This window comes from Candida orthopsilosis, assembly GCF_000315875.1.
Source record: "Candida orthopsilosis Co 90-125, chromosome 2 draft sequence".
Lineage (NCBI taxonomy): Eukaryota > Fungi > Ascomycota > Pichiomycetes > Serinales > Debaryomycetaceae > Lodderomyces > Lodderomyces orthopsilosis.
Genome location: NC_018295.1, coordinates 2,320,679 through 2,342,178, shown reverse-complemented (window position 1 = coordinate 2,342,178; position 21,500 = coordinate 2,320,679). Strand labels below are relative to the sequence as shown.

At 39.4% G+C, this 21,500-nt stretch overlaps 9 protein-coding genes across 9 annotated transcripts in view; 6 read left to right on the top strand and 3 right to left on the bottom strand. All coding sequences in view use genetic code 12, as the record gives it.

Moving 5' to 3' along the window:
- The window catches only part of CORT_0B11170 (hypothetical protein), a gene marked incomplete at both ends in the record, with an annotated part of 1,536 nt that extends 271 nt beyond the window's left edge, over nucleotides 1-1,265 (top strand). The window contains one exon of the mRNA XM_003868202.1: nucleotides 1-1,265. This exon is cut by the window's left edge and continues 271 nt beyond it. Coding sequence (XP_003868250.1) covers nucleotides 1-1,265 — 1,265 coding nt within the window.
- Nucleotides 1,266-1,420: 155 nt separating this feature from the next.
- On the top strand, nucleotides 1,421-3,439 carry CORT_0B11160 (Gem1 protein; the record flags this gene model as incomplete). Its single annotated transcript, XM_003868201.1, has 1 exon — nucleotides 1,421-3,439. The coding sequence occupies one exon, from the start codon at nucleotides 1,421-1,423 to the stop codon at nucleotides 3,437-3,439; it is 2,019 nt and encodes a 672-aa protein (XP_003868249.1).
- Nucleotides 3,440-3,561: 122 nt separating this feature from the next.
- CORT_0B11150 (Rrs1 ribosome biogenesis and nuclear export protein) lies at nucleotides 3,562-4,188 on the top strand (the record flags this gene model as incomplete). Its single annotated transcript, XM_003868200.1, has 1 exon — nucleotides 3,562-4,188. The coding sequence occupies one exon, from the start codon at nucleotides 3,562-3,564 to the stop codon at nucleotides 4,186-4,188; it is 627 nt and encodes a 208-aa protein (XP_003868248.1).
- A 204-nt stretch (nucleotides 4,189-4,392) lies between these two features.
- On the top strand, nucleotides 4,393-5,356 carry CORT_0B11140 (Tri1 protein; the record flags this gene model as incomplete). The annotated part of the gene is made up of 4 exons (XM_003868199.1): nucleotides 4,393-4,434; nucleotides 4,490-4,585; nucleotides 4,643-5,048; nucleotides 5,103-5,356. 4 exons carry the CDS (start codon nucleotides 4,393-4,395, stop codon nucleotides 5,354-5,356), a joined length of 798 nt encoding a protein of 265 aa, XP_003868247.1.
- A 313-nt stretch (nucleotides 5,357-5,669) lies between these two features.
- Nucleotides 5,670-9,422, top strand: CORT_0B11130 (hypothetical protein; the record flags this gene model as incomplete). Its single annotated transcript, XM_003868198.1, has 1 exon — nucleotides 5,670-9,422. The coding sequence occupies one exon, from the start codon at nucleotides 5,670-5,672 to the stop codon at nucleotides 9,420-9,422; it is 3,753 nt and encodes a 1,250-aa protein (XP_003868246.1).
- A 73-nt stretch (nucleotides 9,423-9,495) lies between these two features.
- On the bottom strand, nucleotides 9,496-13,952 carry CORT_0B11120 (Sin3 protein; the record flags this gene model as incomplete). The annotated part of the gene is made up of 4 exons (XM_003868197.1): nucleotides 9,496-13,548; nucleotides 13,606-13,733; nucleotides 13,791-13,837; nucleotides 13,894-13,952. 4 exons carry the CDS (start codon nucleotides 13,950-13,952, stop codon nucleotides 9,496-9,498), a joined length of 4,287 nt encoding a protein of 1,428 aa, XP_003868245.1.
- Nucleotides 13,953-14,734: 782 nt separating this feature from the next.
- CORT_0B11110 (Rpb11 RNA polymerase II subunit) lies at nucleotides 14,735-15,161 on the top strand (the record flags this gene model as incomplete). Its single annotated transcript, XM_003868196.1, has 2 exons — nucleotides 14,735-14,787; nucleotides 14,846-15,161. The coding sequence occupies 2 exons, from the start codon at nucleotides 14,735-14,737 to the stop codon at nucleotides 15,159-15,161; spliced, it is 369 nt and encodes a 122-aa protein (XP_003868244.1).
- Nucleotides 15,162-15,494: 333 nt separating this feature from the next.
- Nucleotides 15,495-17,456, bottom strand: CORT_0B11100 (Cdc5 polo-like kinase; the record flags this gene model as incomplete). The annotated part of the gene is made up of 1 exon (XM_003868195.1): nucleotides 15,495-17,456. One exon carries the CDS (start codon nucleotides 17,454-17,456, stop codon nucleotides 15,495-15,497), a length of 1,962 nt encoding a protein of 653 aa, XP_003868243.1.
- Nucleotides 17,457-18,115: 659 nt separating this feature from the next.
- On the bottom strand, nucleotides 18,116-21,232 carry CORT_0B11090 (Set1 Lysine histone methyltransferase; the record flags this gene model as incomplete). Its single annotated transcript, XM_003868194.1, has 1 exon — nucleotides 18,116-21,232. One exon carries the CDS (start codon nucleotides 21,230-21,232, stop codon nucleotides 18,116-18,118), a length of 3,117 nt encoding a protein of 1,038 aa, XP_003868242.1.
- Nucleotides 21,233-21,500: the final 268 nt, after the last annotated feature.

Sequence of the window (21,500 nt, the reverse complement as noted above, 5' to 3'; positions counted from 1 at the left end):
AACAACAACAACAACAACAACAACAACCAGGTCTCCCCCCACATGAACAACCACCACACATGATAAATGACCCTTCAATGCTTCCAATTCTAAAGTCATCAGAGGAGGGCCATGATACTGCAATACGTCCGGAAGTACAGTCAGTGCAGATGCGTAAATCCAAAAGCGGTACAGATGGCGTTAACGACGACAAAGTCTGTCCGTTTTGTCACAAACAATTCACTCACAAGGGCTCCCTCTTACGCCATTTAGAAACGCGCAAGGGAGACTCTTGGCACCCCATTGATGAATGCAACTTTATAAGGAATCAACATGCACGAAGAAAAAGCATCGAAGTTTCTACAATTGGGTATGCCGGTGGTAGTGGCTGTGGCTCCACTTCATTGGACTCTTCGCCCATGGGCAAATCAACATTACGTAAAAGAAGGGTATCAAAGAAGAGTTTGGCTAGATCACAAATGTCAAGTGATTTGGCCAGTGGTCAAAAGGAAAAGAGTAAGCTTAGGCGAAAGTTGCGTGATCGTAGAATAAAGGCTAAAATTATAACCAATGAGTGGCTCATCAACCAGTTTACCAAAAAACCTATGCCAGACCCTAGACAGACAAGCCCACCTGCCACATTTTGTCATTTTGTTGCATTTTTTGTCCCCATCAAGAATTGGCCGTCACTCTCATCTGAAGTTCCAAATGGTTCGTTGTGTGATGAAGTTCTAAACCAATTGCGTAAAATGGAACAAGAGGACTTGACTAATGCATTTATTCAAAGCATGCAAGCTTATGAACAATTGGATCCGTCAGAAAAAAAAAGGATCTGGCTTGAAGAAGTGCAAAACTGTTTGAACTCATCCATCAGTAATTTTACATTATTCGATTTGAACAATATTAAACCCATAATGGATAAGCGTGAACAACTTATCTTTGAGGGTATATGCGCAAATGACAATTTATCTGAGTTTGTTGACGCTGAAGAAAATCCGACCTTGGAAGAAGAGGAGGAAGAAGAACGCGAGGAGGAGGTGGATGCAAATACACAATCATCTCAACAGTATCACCATCAACATCAACAACCGCCCTTTAGCTATACGCAGCAACGACATAATTCACCTCCACAATCGCACCAGCCACCACCGGGACCAGCATCTATGCAACAACAACAACATCTGTCATTACGTTCGAATAGTTTACCGCACAATACCTTTCTCCCACATCTACCAAACATCTCAAATAATGATTACAATGACTTCAATTCTTCCCATTTCTTTTAGATAATTAATACATACACTTTTCTTTGGTAGTAACCTCTTGTAATGACATGACAAATTTTTGATTAGCTTTTTCTTTGCAACACTTCCCGCTCGTCTTTCAAAAATCATCTTTTTTCCTCTCACACACCACCCACGCTTCACCACTGCTCTGTCAAATGCTACCCGACCTGATACGAATAGTTGTATGTGGTGATGAATCCGTTGGGAAGTCATCCCTAATACTGTCTTTCACCAGAGAATCAACGACAGACTCATCTATTACCCACGTGTTGCCACCGATCACCATATCACGAAACGATTATGAAGAAGTTGTACGCGAGGTACCATCTGTGATTCAAGAACGAGACACGAATCACGTCAATCGCAACAGTCGTGATATTAGCGATAGTTACAACCAAATGAATGTCATCGATATTTTGCCGTACGTACCCAACACAACGACCATTGTTGACACAAATTCATCTGATGTATCTTCACTACATAAAGAACTCAAGCGGGCAGATGTGATCTGTCTAGTTTATTCCGACCATTACACTTATGAGAGAATATCTTTACACTGGATGCCCATGCTCAGATCTCTTGGAGTCAACTTACCAATCATTTTATGTGCCAACAAGTCAGACTTGTCACCAAGATCGGCATGGAAAAATCAAGATAATGAAGAGTTTCTTCCGTTGATTAATGAATTTAAAGAGATTGAGGCGGGGCTACGATGTAGTGCTTTGAATGGCTATAATATAGTGGAGGTATTCTATATATGCCAACGAGCAATTGTGTACCCCATTTCACCCCTTTTCGATGCTATAGAACATAATTTAAGACCGCGCGCTATCGAAGCGCTCAAACGAGTATTTTTCTTATTTGACGCTGATCAGGATGGGTACTTGAGCTTTGATGAATTTAATGAATTGCATAAAAAATGCTTCAAAAAGGAAGCTTCTCGGGAGGATTTCGATGACAATGTCAATTACATTCATTCTAAAATATTGTCTAACGGAGAAAATGATGGTATCAGCGAGGATGGGTTCATGCTACTACACAAATTCTTTGCCGAGTCAGGCAGACATGAAACAACCTGGATCATATTGCGTGCCAATCATTACACCAACTCGCTATCATTGGATGACAAGTTTCTTTATCCTCATCTCGACGTGAATCTCGATTCCAGCGTTGAATTGAGCCCTACTGGTTACAAGTTTTTTGTTGATTTATTTCTCACATTTGACAGGGATAACGATGGTGGATTGAATGAAGTTGAGATTGATAACCTCTTTCAACCAACTCCAGGCATTCCCAAATTGTGGCTGGAAACAAATTTCCCATCATCAATTGTATGCAACGAAGGGGGATATGTTACACTACAAGGGTGGCTTGCCCAATGGAATTTAACCACATTTTTGAACTACAAGACCACGTTGGAATATTTGGCCTACTTAGGATTTGACGAGGGAAATTCAGTCAAGGCTCTAAAAGTAACCAAACCTAGGAAGATTCGACAGAAGCAAGGAAAGATTTACCGCAGTTCTGTAAATGATCGAAATATATTTTATTGTTTCGTTGTTGGAGCTCCAAAAGCAGGAAAGAGCTCGTTATTGGACCTGTTTTTACATGGATCATATAGTGAAATGTATTCGCCAACTATTCAACCACGTTTGGTGATTAAAGATATCGAGTTGAGAGGAGGGAAACAGTGCTACTTGATTTTGGAGGAGTTGGGTGAGTTAGAGTCGGCTATATTAGAAAACAAAAAGAGATTAGATGAATGTGATGTGATATGCTATACTTATGATTCGTCTGACCCTGAGAGCTTCCAGTACTTGGTAGATTTACGACAAAAGTATGCCAACTTGGACGAAATACCATCAGTGTTTGTGGCATTGAAAGCAGACTTGGATAAACAGCAACAGAGGTCGGATGTGCAACCGGAGAATTATACACGAGATTTGTTTTTAAGCTCGCCTTTGCATATATCATCGTCTTGGACTTCGTCATTGCAGGAACTATTTATACAACTAGTAGATGCAGCAAAGAATCCAGCGAGTGCAACACCTGGGTTGGAAACAGAAAAGGCTGTTGACCAAGAGAAAACAAAGCATTTGATAATGGCTGGTGGAGCGATTGGTGTGATGGCTCTCATGTCCATTTGGATGTTGAATAGTATGCGACGTAGATAATATTCATTACACAAAGTTCGAAATCTGAATTTTTTTTTCTTTCACTCTTCTCCCCATCTCATCTTGTAAGTAAAATTGACATCAAGAATCCACTTTCTATTTAACGATATATACTCACAAACATGTCTTCAGAGAAAGAATACAAACCTGTAACGGTAGAAAAACCGATAGGAAACACATATGACCTTGGAAATCTTGCGACATTTGATCCAAATCCTTTGTCGAATGATAAATTGAGAAGCAAAAATGAATCAGAAAAGGAACAATACCTTTCTTCAGTTACTAGAGACAATGTACAGCTTTTAGTAAATCAGATATTGTCATTACCTGTAAAAACAACCACCGATAATCAAGGGTCACTGACGGGACACAGTTCATCAATGACATTAATCCAGTTACCTGAGCCAACGACGTTGTTACCACGTGAAAAAGCTATTCCTAAACCTAAACCACCTACTAAATGGGAACAATTTGCTGCAAAGAAAGGGATTAAACCCAAAGCCAAAGATGGGAAGTTGGTTTACGACGAAGAAACAGGTGAATGGGTGCCCAAATGGGGATACAAGGGAAAGAACAAAAGCTTGGATGATCAGTGGTTGGTAGAATTGGATGATAAACCAAAGAAGAGAGGCAGGGATGATGGTGATGATTTAATTGATCCTAGAACATTAGCTAGGGCTGAGAGAAAGAAGCTAATAAAAAAGAATGAGTTGCAGCATAAGCGAAATTTGAGAAACGCTTCAAAGTAGTGAAGGTAGGTCGATTATAGCGTGATAGTAAATGAAGTATTCATGGTTATAACATGTATTTTTGCCACTGTCTTGAACAGTTTCTACTTATAGGTAAAGCCTCATCCTCTCTTACCTTTTTGGCGATTTTTTTCTTCAATTCTGAATGAATAAACTTCTTTAGCGCTAAGTTAACCCGTTCCTTAGCTTGTTCTAGTAATATCAATGAGTACATATGAGCCTGAGAAGTACCTACCCACTATAGATGTATGCATCCAAAATCCAGTTTTGTTCCATTGACTAGTACTAACCAAAGACCTAGGCGATTCTTAGTGTTGCAAATTTGGAGGAAATCACAGTGAAAAAGATTAGAAAAGCATTGCAGGAGTTGTTCGGAGTAGATTTGAATGCACATAAGGTATGTATATGGTAAAGCTTGTCTTCGAAGGGCAATACTAATCATTGCTATGTATAGAAACAAATCAACGAAGTGATCTTGAACCGATACTACAATCTTCAGAGAATCCGAGAAAAGGAGTCAGACGATGTGAAAAAGAGAGACCGGGATGAAATGGAGCGTCAGGACGCCTTACTTGCTGCAAAACTACTGAGACAAGAATCGGCCAGACAACCAAGAACGAAACGTAAAGCAACCAAAGTGTCTACAACCAAAGAGAAGACAAAGCGAGCTCCAAATAATGCGTTCAATCGAGAAATGGCTCTAAGCCACGAACTACAGAATGTCATTGCACGGGAAAGGTGTTCACGACCTCAAGTGGTGAAACATTTGTGGGCATACATCAAAGGCAATAACTTGCAAAATCCTGCTGATAAACGACAAATTATTTGTGATGATAAGCTTCAAAAGTTATTCAAAAAGAGTATGTATAGCGAACCAACCTTTCTGTGAGGTAATTACTAACGTACAAATTTAGAGACTGTTGGTGCATTTGAGATGAATAGAATATTGTCAAAGCATATTTTCGTGTTCGATGATATTGAGGACAACCAGTCTTCATCGCAAGCGCAAGAAGAGGTAGTTAATGATGATGACGAAGAAGAAGACGATGACAATGTTGCTGATGAGGGAAAGAATGAACCTGATTCCATGGTAGATAACAATACAGAAGCAAAGTTAGAGGAAACTGCAAAACAATTAGAAGAGGTACTAACATCGGAGGAGGATTGAAATGCCGCAACTCCTGTTAGAATTGCTGACTGTATGTGTTATGGAACTTTTGTATAATATATTATGGAGTTATTGATTTTACTCTTTTTTTTGATAATTCTACCGCTGCCAATTCAAAGCAAGATCTTTTTTCACAAGCAATTCATAATGATTGCTAACAGAGATCTGACATTCTTGTTCTCGCCGTGTGTTTCTCCCTAGACGGTGAATCTCTTTTGTGTCAAGAGTGATCAGTTCCACATTCCGCGGTGCGAATCAAATATTTGTCCGGATTAAGAAACCGAAAAATCGAAAAAACTTAAATGGGTGAGATATGATGAATAGCCACGCTATGGTTCTGGAGAAACCGAATGATACTGCAAATGTTGACAAAGATGAGCTATACAAGTATGTTCTCAAAGTCATTCTCCTTGAGTACTGCAATGAAACTCGTTTCAGAACACCAATTATAACACCAAATAAACCATCTCAACCGACATCGTCACGACTGAGCGTGTTGTTAGACTCAGTACTACCGAGTTACGCTATGAAGCTGCTAATGGCTCGACTACAAGATGTCATGACAAAGAAGACGTCATTGACTGACGAAAAAACAAGGCGATCATTGCTTAGATTATATGGAGATTTACTAGATACGCAAAGGGGTACAGATTTGCGTAATGTTGACTTTTTGATTCCAAAGTTTGCAGCATACGCCAACCAGGAGTTGCGAAAGGTTGGGGTTGTAGATGAAAATGAGATCAAGGTAGAAGTGTTTCGACAAAGCTCTGAGTTTATCGATATTTTGATCAATATATTGAAAAGCAAAAAAGATTCAGATCAGGCTCTCATCTCACGACTTCGTGAGAGAAAGAAAGAGCTTAAAGGAAGCCTGGTCTCAAAGAATAGCGCGAAAGAGGAGTTTAAATACCCCACAAAATCTTATAGAGTTGATGATATGAATGAGAAGTTTTTGCAAGTGTTTCGAGAGGTGTTTCAAGTGAACAATACAAAAATTCAAACGGATGTGTTCAAATACAAGGACTCAGCGTCGGCAAAGCAATTGCATGAAGACTTAAAGAATATTTTATCGATCGAACAGATTGGTAGTGAATATGCAAATGAATATGCCGCACAATCCTGGAGAAAGAGACAAAACGACATTGCGTCTCACTTACAAACTAGGTACAAGATTGTAAGTGACTCCAATCAGCTGTCAACTGCCCCTGTTCCTCAAAATGAACAGTTCCATATACTTCCTCCAACTCACATAGCGAGGGGTCTCTATTCACTCTTACTATCATTAGTAATTAAACAAATGCCCCACGAGCACCCTTCAGATTCAGGATTTCACTTGTCGCATAACGTGGTTGACTTTTTGAATATCATTGCTCGTGTTTGGTTTATTGATTATCCGACTCGTGCTGTTGCGCTTTATTCAGCAGGCAATGAGTTTAACAAATTTTCGGAGGACCTTTTAGAAAATGGCGAAAAAGTGTCAACAAGGGGCGCCTCATTGAGTGCTTGTCAAGATCTTTTCGCTACTCTTAAAAAGGTAGTTGCGGATGGTGGCTTGAATTGGCAAGAGAAAGATTACTGGAGTTTAACAGATCAGGAACTATGGGTCGAAAATTTGACAGTTACATACAATGACATTTTTTGTTCCTTGAGGTACTGTTTCACCAAACTTTTCAATGTAAACGATAAGCCGAAATTTGGGCCATATCTCGAATTCCTTGCAGCTAATATAGAAACTGACTCCTGGTTTTATCGTATCGAAAAGTCAGGGTTGCCCCAAAAATGGGAAAAAAGATTGACCAAAGCCCTTTTGAGAATAGCTGGAAGAAGATACGAGGAATACTTGGAAAATTTACCGCGTGACGAGACATTGAACGTGCTACATTTACTAGATATTTGTGATAAGCTTGTTGGCGATATTAAAAATCTTCAGAAGAAGTACAAGAATCCATTTTTGGGGTTCCTACATGTTGCAAAGACAGTTGCATCAATTACAACGGGAATGTTTGCTAGCGACGCCAAAATGATTTTGAACCACATTCAGAGTTCATGCAAAAGGAGGAATGAGACTATACCAGTGAGCGATGCTTTGGAAGTATACCAACTGCTAAGGGAAGTGAGGGATATATACTACCAGGTCACCCCTCGAGATCCCAAGTTTCAATTCGATTTGGAGGCATTCTTTTTCCCGTTTTTGAACGCTTGGGCGGATGAATCAGAGGAGAAACTCAAGGACATTGTCAATGAGGCTTTGAAAAAAGACGATTACGAGCCAATCAGTTTCGAGGAAAGCAGTAAACGCAATAGCCGAGCTGTATTGGATATATTCGCAATTATTCGACAATACTTGACTATTTTGAATAAACAAGGCTGGCAAGATGAGCGCCAGGCCCTGCAAATATATACCAAATTATTACGGAGTATTTCCAATTGTGCTTTGTTTTATTCCGAACAAATCACAACCAAAATCAACCGCGAACTAACAACGGCCAAAGACGAAACCGAAGAATTGCCCGAGGCAAGAAAGAACTGGCTTAATGAAGTCAAAAACGTGGTCAGCAGTATACAAAATTTTAACAGAGCAGAACCTGCGGTGGTATATAATTTTGAAGCCGAAACGTGCATAGCTCTCAACAACATTGCTGCGATGATTGATAGCTTAGCAAGGCTCGAAGAGTGGTTGGACCCTGAGTCCATATCCAAGTCATTATCAACATATGAACCCAATGCACAAAAACAATTCCTAAGCCATGTGTTTACAGTAAGAGTGATCAAAGCAGAAAATATCATATTGTCAAAAGATTCCGCGTTTGGACGGACAAACCCTTATGTTCAACTTGTTGATCTTAGTAGCAAGAAGTCTATAGGCAAAACCAGAATCTTAAGACACACATCGGATCCAGAGTGGGATGAAGAGTTTGAAATAACGATACCAGCAAATACTTCATTAGAGTTGTCTGCTGTTGTTTGGAGTGAAAGTATGGGACAGCATCAAATATGCGGTAAAGCTTTTTACGAACTTAACCCTAAAAAATTTAAGCATAACGGCTTCCCAGAGGAGCTAACATTGGATCTTGATATCCTGGGTAAGTTAGTTATAGAGGTTGCCGTTGAAAGTGAGACTTTGGATGCAATGTTTGTTATGGGCAGAGCCTATAGGGCATTAAAAAGATCCCAAGAGAAATCCATCAAATCAATGGTTGAAAAATTTCTGGAGTTTATTGAGGAGTGTTTCTCCAAGGCCAATTTGAAAGCTGTTTGTGCCAAGGGACAACCGTCAACAGTGGAATTTGAAGCATCGATAGAAAATCTATGTGATTACTTGAATTTGAACTTGAGTACTCTCAAGACGTATTTAAGAGATGATCTTTTCTTGGAAGTGATGCTAGCAACCTGGAATGTGGTTATCAAATGTGCCGATGAATTGTTATTACCCAAATTATCAAAAGCAAAAGTGGATGCTGATTCGAGTAGCTGGCTGGCAGTATCGTCCAAATTTGCGAACGTTTCGATCTCAACGAAAGCAATGTTTGGTTTCGATAGCCCTTTAAGTGTAGTAGAGATTGAAACTGTTCTACGTTGGTTAGATTTATTAACGGAATTTTTCCACAATGAAGGAAATGGCCCACCATTAGAAGACTTGAAAACGGAAAAGTATCAGTCTTTGTTGTTGATACCAGCGTATTATGATCAGTCAGAGGATGATTTGGTTGAGGAGGTGGAGATTCTATCCCCTGGGTATGTACAAATGCTTACCAATCGGAACCAATTGAGCTTTGAGGGTCCTATCACTTCAATCAAGAGAGGTGTGACCCTTAGCAGGAGTAAAACAATGTACGCCAGTGCTACTGCCAAAAATAGAGCTATTGCTGCCAAGGAGAAGAAGGTTGCCAAGACTGACCCAGATGCTAATATGGTGTTGAAAGAGGATATTATTCTTCGAATTCTTTTTGCTCGTGGCCAAAAGGACTTTGTTCGCACGAGGTTGAATCAACGCGCAAAATTGGCATACAGTCTTGCAACCGAAAGAATGGCGAGAATAGCTGCAGAAAGAAGATTGTATAAGTAACAAATACGTAGATTACGAAAATGTATTAAAACTTTAAAAATACTAATAGAACAACTTATAAGAAATATTTTAACTAATTTACAGCTTCTTCTTTGGCTTCTCCTTCATCTTTCTTCTCATCGACAGGCTCGTCCTCTTTTTTATTTGGTTCATCGTTGGTTTCCTTGGCATCTCCACCATCTTCTTTTTCAACAGCTTCTGTGTCAGCAGTAGCTTTCAGACTCAACTCCTTCAAATAATTCTTATAATTTTTACCTCCCTCTTCAAACAATACTCGGGTAGCGTCATCTGCAGCAGCTTCATCTTCGTTTTCTTCTAGGGTTGATTCCCAGCCGTATTCACCATCCACTAAAGCTTTCAAGGATGTCACCTTGTCATCACTATTAGCAGCCTCTTCTACCGGCTTTTTGTAGACACTATTGGAGACAAATTCGTCGTGTGATCCAGCTTCAAAGTATAAACGGTACGAGTTTTCACAGATTGAAACCTTCAACTCAGAAGCAACACGACCTTCGACATCATCTTCATCAACCAGCTCTATGAATGGTTTTAGGAATGGCATATTCAATTTCGATGCAGGGACACCCTCTGTAGGGTGTGACATGATGTAGCTGGTTACATAGTAGTTGTATTGTTCTTCAGTGCTGACTTGATCGTTCAAAGTGAGATCATCTAAACTAATAAATTGAATGTTGACCCTGTGTGTATCCTCATTGTAAGTGATCTTGAACATGTTTTCATCAGAAGACATTAAACTGCGAACCTGAATACGATAAAGAATCTGTTCCTTTGCACTTGAAGTAGGTTTGGTACGATCGTTTTCAAATAGGACTATGATTTCCGAAGTTTTTGTTTCCGTGACCATGGTGTGCATGTGCTTTACCAAAGCTTGGATAACCTTGTCAACGGTATACATCTTGTAGGCCTTGTTCTTGTACCCCTGACGCAAGCTCTCCTCAAACCATTGGTGTTCAATATCACCCTCGATTAACCTACTAGCCAAACTTAGAACTTGCTGATAACAGTCCTTTGTACCGACAATGTTTACTCCCATATCTTCCAACTGATGTGAAACAAGATTCAAATCTTTTGCAAATTGTGGATACTTGCGGTTTCTAATATCCTTTCCAACAGCCTCATTCATATTCTTTATCTCCAATAGCCTTTCGTACAATGTTCTCAAATGGCGGAAAAACACGTAAATCGTGGTATTGCAGAACAAGTTAAATTTGCTACGCTTAGTTTGGGAAGTTGCCTCTTCAGCTTGAGAATACTTGGTGTTGGCCGATTTGACCCACAATTCACTTGATCTTTCAAGCTCATCGTTCAATTCCTGCGCAATATTTTCCAAGGACTGTGGACCTGGAGAATCCGCTCGGTCGTCCTTTTTGGATTTAGAAGCCTTTTTCAACACATCCTTCAACAAGTCCGACTCGCGGCCTCTTTTCTTTGAAGACTCGGAAACATTATTCTGTACACTAGCGGGCTCCTCTTCATCATTTTCTTCGTTACTTTCAACACCACCCCTCTTTGTCAAAGCATCATCAACAGTCTCTGTGGGGATTCCGAAAAACAAAGAAATAAAAAATTTAAAGAACTGAGTCAATTTTCTCCTATCATAGGCTGAGTACGTTGATGAACGGTTTATAAAAACGTTTGCGAGTTTCAAAATATCAAATAAGACGTCGTTATCACCAAACTCGTAATTTAATTGTTCCTGTGGTTTAGGGGTGAGTGGATGAAGCCTTTTGTTTTGTTGCTCCACCTTGACGGTACTAATTTCACTTACCAACTGCTTAGCTGTGAGTAGCTTCTTATCGGCCTGTTTGAATGTCAAACCTAAGTGATCCAAGGATTTGTAAAAGACTTTTTGCTCCATTTCTCTCCAGACCTTATTCCACTCTCTCTGTGCACGCTTCCACTCCTCATCCTTTTGTTTTAACCTTTTCAACACAATAGGGACTGCAATAGCTGGATTTTCATGCAATGCATCAATCACCTCAAACCCACGGTCTTTGTCGTAAATTTTTCTGATCACCTTTTTGTAAATTGTAGTCGAATTGTGACCCAAGCCAGGAGGTAACTTGAAGTTTGCCTTCTGTTCGGGAGTCATATTGGCAATCCTGTTTGCAATGGTTTCCAATATCTGGATGGTTCGCAAATTTGATTCCATATAGTAATCGAATTCAAGTCTTTCCTCCTCAATTTTAAACAAAATCTCTTCATATTGATTTTTACGATGAGCAATAAAACCAGAATCTTCAGAAGCCCAGGTAGGATGACCAACCCATTCATCATTCAATACTTCCCAACACATCTCATCACGTCCTGAACAAGGCATGAAAGTCTCGGCTTTAGGAAGCTGTCTGTAAGAGGGGCCGTAAGCCTTACACAATGAGAGCTCCAAGGCGTGTTTTTTGAACGTAATATTCTCCAAATTCTGTGGTTTATCTTCATAACCGACAAACAATTTGAACCACTCAAATAAATCTGCATTGGAGTCACCTAAAAATGCATCAACACGCTCAACCAAAGTTTCCTTGTCAATGATATCTTGTGTAAATAAATTCAAAAGTTTTAAAAACTCGCTATAAGTTTGCTTGTTACCCAACGCACGCTTGATTTTATCAAAAAAGCTGATTTCTTCCGAAAGCGAAGAAGATTTGGCAGTTCCTGGAGGTGGAACAGGCTCAGGAATACCAGGAATCAATGTTGGATTGACAGGTGGAGTGGCAACTATTTGACCTGGGATGATACCAGCACGAGCAGCAACTTTGTTTTGTCTGGGATCAACTAAACCAGAGCGAACACCAGAGTACTGAACTTCTTGGCTATAATTCTCAGCCTCAACCTCTGTCACAGACTTTTTCCGTGAAAAGTTTTGTATACCCTGAGCGGTCTCGAAAACGCCCTTTTGGTGGTCATGGGCTGTACCTGGAACTCCTTGCAAACGCTGATTTTGTTGTCCGTATGGAGAATGAGATGGGCTGGGTCCAATAGGTCCAAAGTTTCCCACTGGGGGTAATTGATTTCCGTTGCCAACAAAGTGTTTTTCCTGCACTTGTTGTTGGGCATAGCCCTGATTACTGGTATCAGGTAAGAATTGCTTGAAATCGTCCAAGAGGTCAGGGCAATTTGAAAACAATTCTGTAACCTGCTCATAAACTTCTGCAATAGGCTTTTGTTCCCTTTGATATGTTTGCAATATTTCAAGAAAATGCTTATAAATATCAGGTTGATTAGCAAATCTGGTCTTGATTTTGTTAACATAAGAGATTGCATGGTTGAAATCTATTTGCCCAGATCCATTTGCTTGATTGGCGGAATCGTCGATTTGTTGTTGTTGATGCTGTTGTTGTTGTTGTTGGGCTGCAGCGGCCACAGCGGAGGCTTCATCGTTTTTCCAACCTTGATTGTAGGCTGTGACCGCAATATTCGGCCGTGTGGTGGTTCCAGTAGGAGTGGTCACGCGAATAGGATTTGGATCTGATGGGTCCATGGAACACTCAATTTTATACCCAGGAGGTAAAAATGTATTAAAGCCTTGAATTAAATTTGGATGACCCTTAAACAAAGTTGACACTCTATCGATAACACCAGGGGTATCAATGCTTTGTGATTTGAAATCTTTCATAATGTCAAGAAAGTTGTTGTAGACCTCAGCCTGATTATAGAACTGGATCTTGACCTGGTCTAAATACGATAAAGCATCCTTCACATTCAATGGTCTGTAAACATTGCTTGTAGATGATCTGTTCGGAAGCCCAGAAACGGCTGTCGAATTACTTCCCAACGGAGAATGTTGTTGAAGTTGTGTCGTATTTGATGGGTTCTGTTGCTGAAGTTGGTGTTGGGGAGGAATCAGTTGCTGTTGCTGCTGCTGCTGCTGTTGCTGCTGCTGCTGCTGTTGCTGTTGCTGCTGCTGTTGTGGTTGTTGTTGCGCGTGGTGAATATGTTGCTGAGATGTGCCAATATCGTTATTGATAAGTACCCCTCCCTCCGAATTCAAGTTGGCTAGAGATGCAGGTGGTGGTAATGGGGCACTTCCAGGGGTGCCAAATCCAACTCCAACTCCAACTCCAGATGGCCTTCTGATATCAGTACTTTGTCTCGAATGGTCAGAAACCTAAAAAAGTAATTAGTATGTAAGATTTCGAATGCCGAGTTTTTTGAATGTACGTACCTGTCCGAGTTGGGCTGTATCATTGATAGGATTGATGGATGGGATTGTGAATTGATGTCCATGTTGGGGGTGGCCACTTCCATTTCCAAGACTAGGCAAACTGGGTAATGGATAAAATTGTTGACCTCCTACGAGTTGTTAGTATTTTTCAGGTAAGTCTGAATGACCAAAGAAAAGGAACATACCTTGTTCTAAAGTGGCCGGGGGTGGAAGAACTGGTGGGTGTTGGCGGCTATAGTGTGGTTAGTATGAGGGAACATCGCAAAAGTTTTCATAATGTAAACATACTTGAATTGCTGTCCAATCGGACGTTGCTGTGCAGACCAAGAATCCTGCTGATTGGACATCGTGATTTCAAATACTAAGATTGTTGGGTTATTTATCCAATGTGGCGGGTTTGTTGTTGATCTTTGAAGTTGTGTTGTCAAACAAAAATTGAAATTATCGAGGATCAAACTTTAAACTTCAATGTATAGTTCTTTTAAAGTACACAAACAACTCTCCTTAGGAAATTTACACTTGTCACAATAGGATTGTCGCTTAACGATTAAAGAAAGCTTTAGGCTTGTTCACTCAGATGTCGGTAATATTTTTGAATTATGTCTATTGGTATTTTTCTCTCTCTTCATCAAAATATGAAAAACTGCGTGCGACTCGTTTTCGAAGGAGAAATGGATTTCGAGTTTATATGCAGGATGACACAGGAGCTCAGACAAATAACCGGTAAAGGAATTTATAACGCAATAGAGTAGTACTAGAAGTGGTTTAAGCATATTTCGTCAAACTAATAGCTTCTAGACTCCCATTGAAGTTACCGAAAACTTCCCGAGATATTCTTGGTGAGAGAAGCAGAAATTCAGTTGCGTGCATACGTTTTGTGTCGACAAGCAAGAACACCCAGAAACGACTGAATTTCGGTGGACGTTAGACTCCAATTCAAAATGAGGTAGATTCTGATTGCTCCCGTCTACTTCTTACATACCAGGGAGCATCCTACAAGTTCTTTTGACCAAGATACCACGCCATCTCAAATTGGTTCACCACACGACTCTTTTTGAACACAGGCAAAAAATTAAACAGACTGACATCACAGCATATTCCATCCAGCAATTAGTCACCAGTTAACGTCATGAATGCCCCAGACAGATTTGAATTATTTATATTACCAGATGGAGTTGAAAAGTAAGATACACACACACACCTTATGACAATGCTTACGCGATATACTAACTCACTTTAGGATAAAAATTACACCTGACTCAAAGGTACCTAATGCAGCCATTGTGAAGATCGAAAGAGAGGACCACACGTTAGCTAATCTATTAAGGGCCCAGCTTCTCAAGGACGATCGTGTTATTTTTGCTGCTTATAAAGTCGAGCATCCTTTGTTTGCAAACTTTGTTTTGAGAATCCAGACTGAAGATAACTACTCTCCAAAGGAAGCTCTAAAAAATGCATGTAATGCTCTCATTGCTGAGTTGCGAGACATCCTGAACAAATTCCAAAAAGAATGGGCATTGAAGGGTTTGATGACGCACAATGAGGATGAGTTCTGAGGAGATGAACCGTATGGGACATTTGTTGATCAGTAGACTCAAGTTTGTACTTAACAAGCTTTGTTTCTGCACACACTACAATATACCAATGACTACAACTTCTATTGGAGATAGATTCAGTTCTTAGGTGGGTGCATTAGTTATTACGAAAGTGGCTTCTATGAAATGAGTAACTTTTATTTATGCTAGTATAATGTTTGAGCAGATAATGCATGTGTATAGCTCTTTAATTGGATAGAATCTAAAATGAATTAATAATACAACGAAATGCAGGAAAGCAATAGTCGACGAAACTAACAAATATACACCGGGTGAGGCAAGTTTTTTGGGAATCTATTCCTCTTTGAATGCCCTTCTCTTTATTGCATCTTTAATGATGGCAATTTTTTGTAAGCACTCTGGAACCGACTCGATTGGGAAATTGCCATTTTGGAGAACGCAAATCAATGGATGTGTTTGTGTTAAACGGTTCGGTGAGATGTGTGTTATGGCCAACCCTGCTTTCGATATGCAAATTTTATGATGATCCTTAAAGTTGAATTGAAAGTTTCCATTTGTCATTTCAAACATAATGTATTCGGGAGTTCTGCTATAGCGCCTCAAAAAAACAACCTCTTTCCTTTCTTCATTGTCACTCACTTTTGACAAATTGCTATTCATGTATTTAGCGAAAAAGTCAACAATTTCCAATTGTCTTTTCGCTTGTGCTGGAGGGTGACTCAAGGAGTTTTCGATACATGTCCATCCTTCACCATCATGATAAATCAATTCCAAAAACTTGTTGGAATTATGAAGCTTCAACAAGGTGTTTTCATCATTAAACAAAACCCCGATATCATCATTGTTCAATTGATAGGAGAAACCATATTTGTTCGAATAGTCAACCCACTTGCTGATTAAGGAGGGGTTTTCACATACAGGAAGTTCAAATTGGTCGATATTTTCGTGTCTCGAATGTTCCAATCTTCTAATATTTTGATAAGTTTCAAAACAAGTTTGATTAAGACGCTTAATAGTTGTGGAGAAATGTGAATTAAAATTGACACGCCTTGGTCTTCCAATTTGTTCTGGATTGACTTCACGATATTTGTTTTTGGTATCATTTGGTGATAATGACTCCGGGAGCAAAGCCCGTGGTTGTTCAGAGTGTAAATCTGACCTTAAAATCTCCACCGGATCTTTACTCTTTGGTGTGTAGATACCAGCCATATCCTTGGCATGTTTGAAATTCTTGCCAGACTGGACTCTGGAAATTTGATCAAGTCCTAGAGGGGTTTCACTTAAACTAGTATCGCGAGTTTTGTCAGGGAAGGAACCCTTAAACCATTCATAACTCAAGATCTCATCAATAGTGGGTCTGTTCAATGGATTCAAGCTCAACAAATCTTTGATCAAAATTTTGGCCGATTCCGAGATGGGTTTATCATCAGGGAAGTAATACTCTGTCTTTTTGATTCTTTCATAGATTACATTCACATCTTTAGCTTGGAAGGGAGGTTTACCCACTAGTAAAGCATACATCATAATTCCAATTGCCCAAATATCTACCTCAAAACTGTGGCCAGTGTTCTTACCTCCCAAGACCTCAGGTGCAATGTAATTTGGAGTACCACACACGGTATATTTCTTTGAATCAGTTGAAGGTAATACAGATGCTAATCCAAAGTCACCAATCTTCAAGTTCATCTCAGGATCAAAGAAAATATTACCCAACTTCAAGTCTCTATGAATAACCCTTCTCGAATGCAAGTATTTGATTGCACCAACTACCTGAACCATAAACAATCTGACTTCTGGTTCCGATACCCTTTTCCTGTTCTTTAAAAGCTCCATCAAGGATTGATTTGGACATATTTCGAGAAGAATATATACATTGACATCATCTTCAAAACAATCAACAAAATTGACAATATTTGGATGTTTCAACGACTTGTGAATCTTAATTTCTGACAAAAGTTTAGTCTTTGTTTTTTCATTTTTTATAGAAGCTTTGGCAACAGTTTTAGCCGCATAAATTTGGCCTGAAGCATCTTTCATTTGAAAACAACGAGCAAAACCACCTTCACCTAAGAAATTTCCACGACGATAATCTCTACCATTTCTGGTTCTAACAATGGAAGGAGGGGTCTTACATAATGCCGATAATTTCTCTTTTTTCTTCTTTGTTTGTTGTCGTTGTTCAGGTTTGACTTCTTGTGTTCGTCTAGCACCTTTGATTGGTGTAATGTTGTTAGACCTGACATTCAATTGACCGCCATTTAATGGTTGCAATGGTTGTGAGCGAAGCGCGGACATTTCGATGAGAAAGATGAGACAGTGTAAACTTCGTTTCTAGTGGATTAAATGCAATACAGTGGCGTCTATGAAATGGGACTGTGTATTGAGATCGTGTGATGAACTATTATATGTGATGCTAGTTGATGTGATGGTTGATACAGTTATTCAATATTGTATTCGATGCTTCAGCTCCAGTCTGGTTCTAATGATAATCTTCAACTAAGTCAGTCAAATTAAACACTCTTTCGATTCAAAAATGGTTTGACGATGCAAAATATGTGGGAATGCTATATACAATTCGTAATTATGATTCTCTATATATGTATATATAGACCGTTTGTGGTTTATCCACAAATTCAATAGTTTTGAGAAGATCTTTCGGGTTTAGTATTGATGTTTGGATGCGATGTTTTGCGTTTATTTACATTCATTCCCAATTGAGTTTTTGTTTGTTTTTTTATCTACTCTATTTAGTATATATCACGTGCACCTTCCCAAATAAGTAATTTACATGATGTTATTTATATATCGAATTCTTTTGGATAAATAACGAGCAAGCCATGTTTTCATAAGTAGCCAAATACTACAGTGAGACACACAGGGTTGTTAATTACAGTATGATTGCGAAAAAAATATAGTACTGCATTACACAGAATATTACATCCATTCACTCAGAATCAATTAAGATATCCTTTGCAACCAGGAGCACCACACAAACAACGAATACGCTCTTCATCGTTAGTTTCCCTTTCAAATTTATAATCGTAAGTAAGTTCTTCGTTTGCTTCGATGTCTCTGAGAGCATAAATGACAATTCGCTTTTTACCCTCCACTTTAATGATTTTAGCCGTACAGCTTGGATTACAACAATGGTTTATAAATCGAGCAATGCCTCCCTTTTTTGTTGCATCAATAACTGTATTCTCATCAATTCTGAATAAATAAGAAGATCCAATACCCGTTCGCAAATAACTCTTTTCTCGATGCTCGGCTACTTGTTGTCTGATTCTCTCCCCTACATACTCGATAATCATTTCCTTTGCCGCAATAGGTTCCATAGCATAAAGACCCCAGTTGTGAATCGTTGATCTCGCAAAAGTGACGGGCTTTTTACGCTTGGTGAGTGCATTCAACGACATGACTTCCGATTCAGAGCCAATTTGAGCGGTAATATCCGCGGCAAACCTTCTATTGTTGGCTCTATTGACTCTAGAACTTTGCAACACGTTACTGTTATCTGTGGGTTTCTCGTCATCATCCTCTTCATACTGAACGGTTTTGATTGGCTTATTTGCTTTCTTGCGGTGAGGTAAGTACTCAACTTTGTCAATTTCGGGAATCTTTTTGAACCCATCGCTCTTGAATGAGCCAGTAGTCGAGTCAAGCCTCGAGGGTAATTCCTCCAATGGATCTTCATGTTCATCAACCTCGAGGGAGGCTGTTCCGTTAGAGTTTTGTTCCCATGCCCAGTAGTCTATATGTGGCATGTCCGCTTCCTTGACATCAAATAAAATCGAGCTCGCCAAATTTAAGTCCTCAATATCCATTATATGTTCTTGAAGAGTCTTCAAGTTAGCAATAGTGGAGGTCGAGGAGACAGGATACACAGTCGTTGGTTTACCCTCGGTAGGTCCATATTTAGAATCGGCAATATCGACAGGTAACTCAGGTTCACTTTCTTCACCTGCACCAACTTCTGGTTCCTCTTCATCTTCCACCAGTTCATCTCCAGAAGAAATGATTTCATATGATTCTTGTAGCTTCGATTTATGTTTCTTAACAGCAGGTTCATCGAGTTCGGAGTCATCAGCAATGCTAGTCGCAGTTGAGCTTCGTACTCGTTTGAGTGGTTCGGCCAAGGGTGTCATTGAACCACTAGCGGATTCAAAAAGATCATCATTATCATTATCCTCATCCTCATCAAGATTCAATGCATGCAGCATAGGTATAATGGGACGCTTACTGTTTCTTCGACTATTCTTGAGTCTCTCCTCCGCCTTTTTGAAATAGGGGATCTTTTCTTGCAAGTCCCTCTTTTGTTGTTCTAAAATGGTCATGGCATTTTGTTTCAAGTCAATGTTTGAAACTATCAGCTTTGATTTAGATGCTTGCTCTTTCTCCTTCACCTTAAGTTCTTCAACCAACACGGGGTAATGATCATGATCTAGGAGGTTCAAAATTTGTGGCGCTATTATTCTTTCTCTGATATCTTTGACCAAAAAGGTTTCAAATTCCTTTATCAACATGTTCGCAGCTTCGTTTACAACACTGTTGCTTAAATCGTTTTCCTTTTCAGTTTCCTGATAATTTTCAGGTATGGCCATTTCCATAACCAATCTGAACTCAAAAAACCGTCGACAATCTTCATTACGAAAACACCTCTCACATTCTTTCAATGAGTTGAAAACAACATAAAACCCCGTTTTGTCAGATAACACTCGAGTCCAGTCATATTTTTTCAACACTCGTTTTATATCATGTGATGATGTTGTCTTTGTAGAAACGTATTTATCATGGATTAGTAGATACGGTCTACTTTTCACATACTTTGCTAAATCATCTGGCAAGAAAATGCCCTCCACAACTTTGTTGCCATGTTTCGTGGACAAAATAGTGGTATTAGATTTATATTTGGAAGCACCATTTCCCTGTGTAGAAATTCCAAGTTCCTTTCTGTGTAATTTTTCGGCTTCTTCTTTCTTTCTCTCCTCTTCCTGTCTCTTTTGCTCCTCTGCAAGTTTCTGCTCTTCCAACTTTTTCTGTTCTTCAAGATGTGATAATCTACGCTTTTCCTCTTCTTCCTCTCTCTTCTTTTGTTGTTGAATAAGCTTACCTCTTGCAAGATTGATTTTCAGGTTCAAAAGGTTATCCTGGTTATCATTTAAGGCTATCTTCAAAATATTGCCTTCAATTTCAATAGAGTTACGCTTCACGGTTTGTATAAATTTCTCTGCCAAAAAATTTGACTTTTCAACACTTCCCTGATACCTAAAAGTGGCGACACCTAATGGAACCCCGTACTTCGGATCGTCAATAGTCTTGAGGTTTTCAATTTTTGACTCAAAGCTAGCAAGAAAGTTTCTCAAATACGTTTCATTAACACTTATTGGTAGATCCCAAATTACCAAAGTGGTGCGTGGTGCATCACCAAGCGAGTCCAGATCGAAAATAAACTTTGCCTGAGGTAGCTGCTTGAAGGGAAATTTGGATGACTTTTTATTAGGCTTTTGTAGATAATTGTTCAAGTTCAGTAGTCGTGGATCCTGCGGTATGACAACACCTTCTCCATTGAATCGTACCTTTTTAGACTTTGCTTTGATTTCACTCTTTGAAAGGCTCGGGTCTAGCTCGGGGTCATACATCACTTTATAGTTTTTAGCACTCTCTGATTTCTTTGGGGAGGCAAAATGTTTTGTAAGTTCACTATGATGGGCGAGTCTAGTATATTCAAAGTCTTTCCGGTTGACACCCGTTCTCATGTCGGTGCCAGAATAATCCTCTGCCTGGGTTCTATCAGCGCTATCAGATGCGGGTGTATTTCTACCCGAGTTTTCAGTAGAGTCCCATCGTGACAGTCGGCCTCGAGGAAGTTTAGAATAATCGTTCCTCTCGTGATGGTGATTGTATTTCTCATCATCGGTGTGTAATTGTCTTTGATCATTGACTGAAGGCAGCGAGGTAGTATCTTGGTATCCGTGCTGAAAAGTAGCATTTGAACGGTCTGGTCTATATGATTCATATCTTTCTCTTCGTTGTCCATGCCTATGCCCGTAGTATCCACCTCCGTAAGACATGTTCTCTCGCAATCCCACAATTGCCTTTTGAGTCCGACTTCACTAGATCTGAACTTTCTTGTAAACAATGCCAAAGTATAGTCAATAGTATCCCAAATACTCTCTTTAGTTAAGATATGTACAACAACACACAATCAGCAATGAACAAAAGAACCGTGATTGCTGTAGGTGAAGTTAAACTTTTGGGGCTCTCTTTCTGTTTATCTCAACTTACATTTTTGTTTTTCTATTTTTTTATTTTTTTACTACGTTTAGACGCATTTGTCGA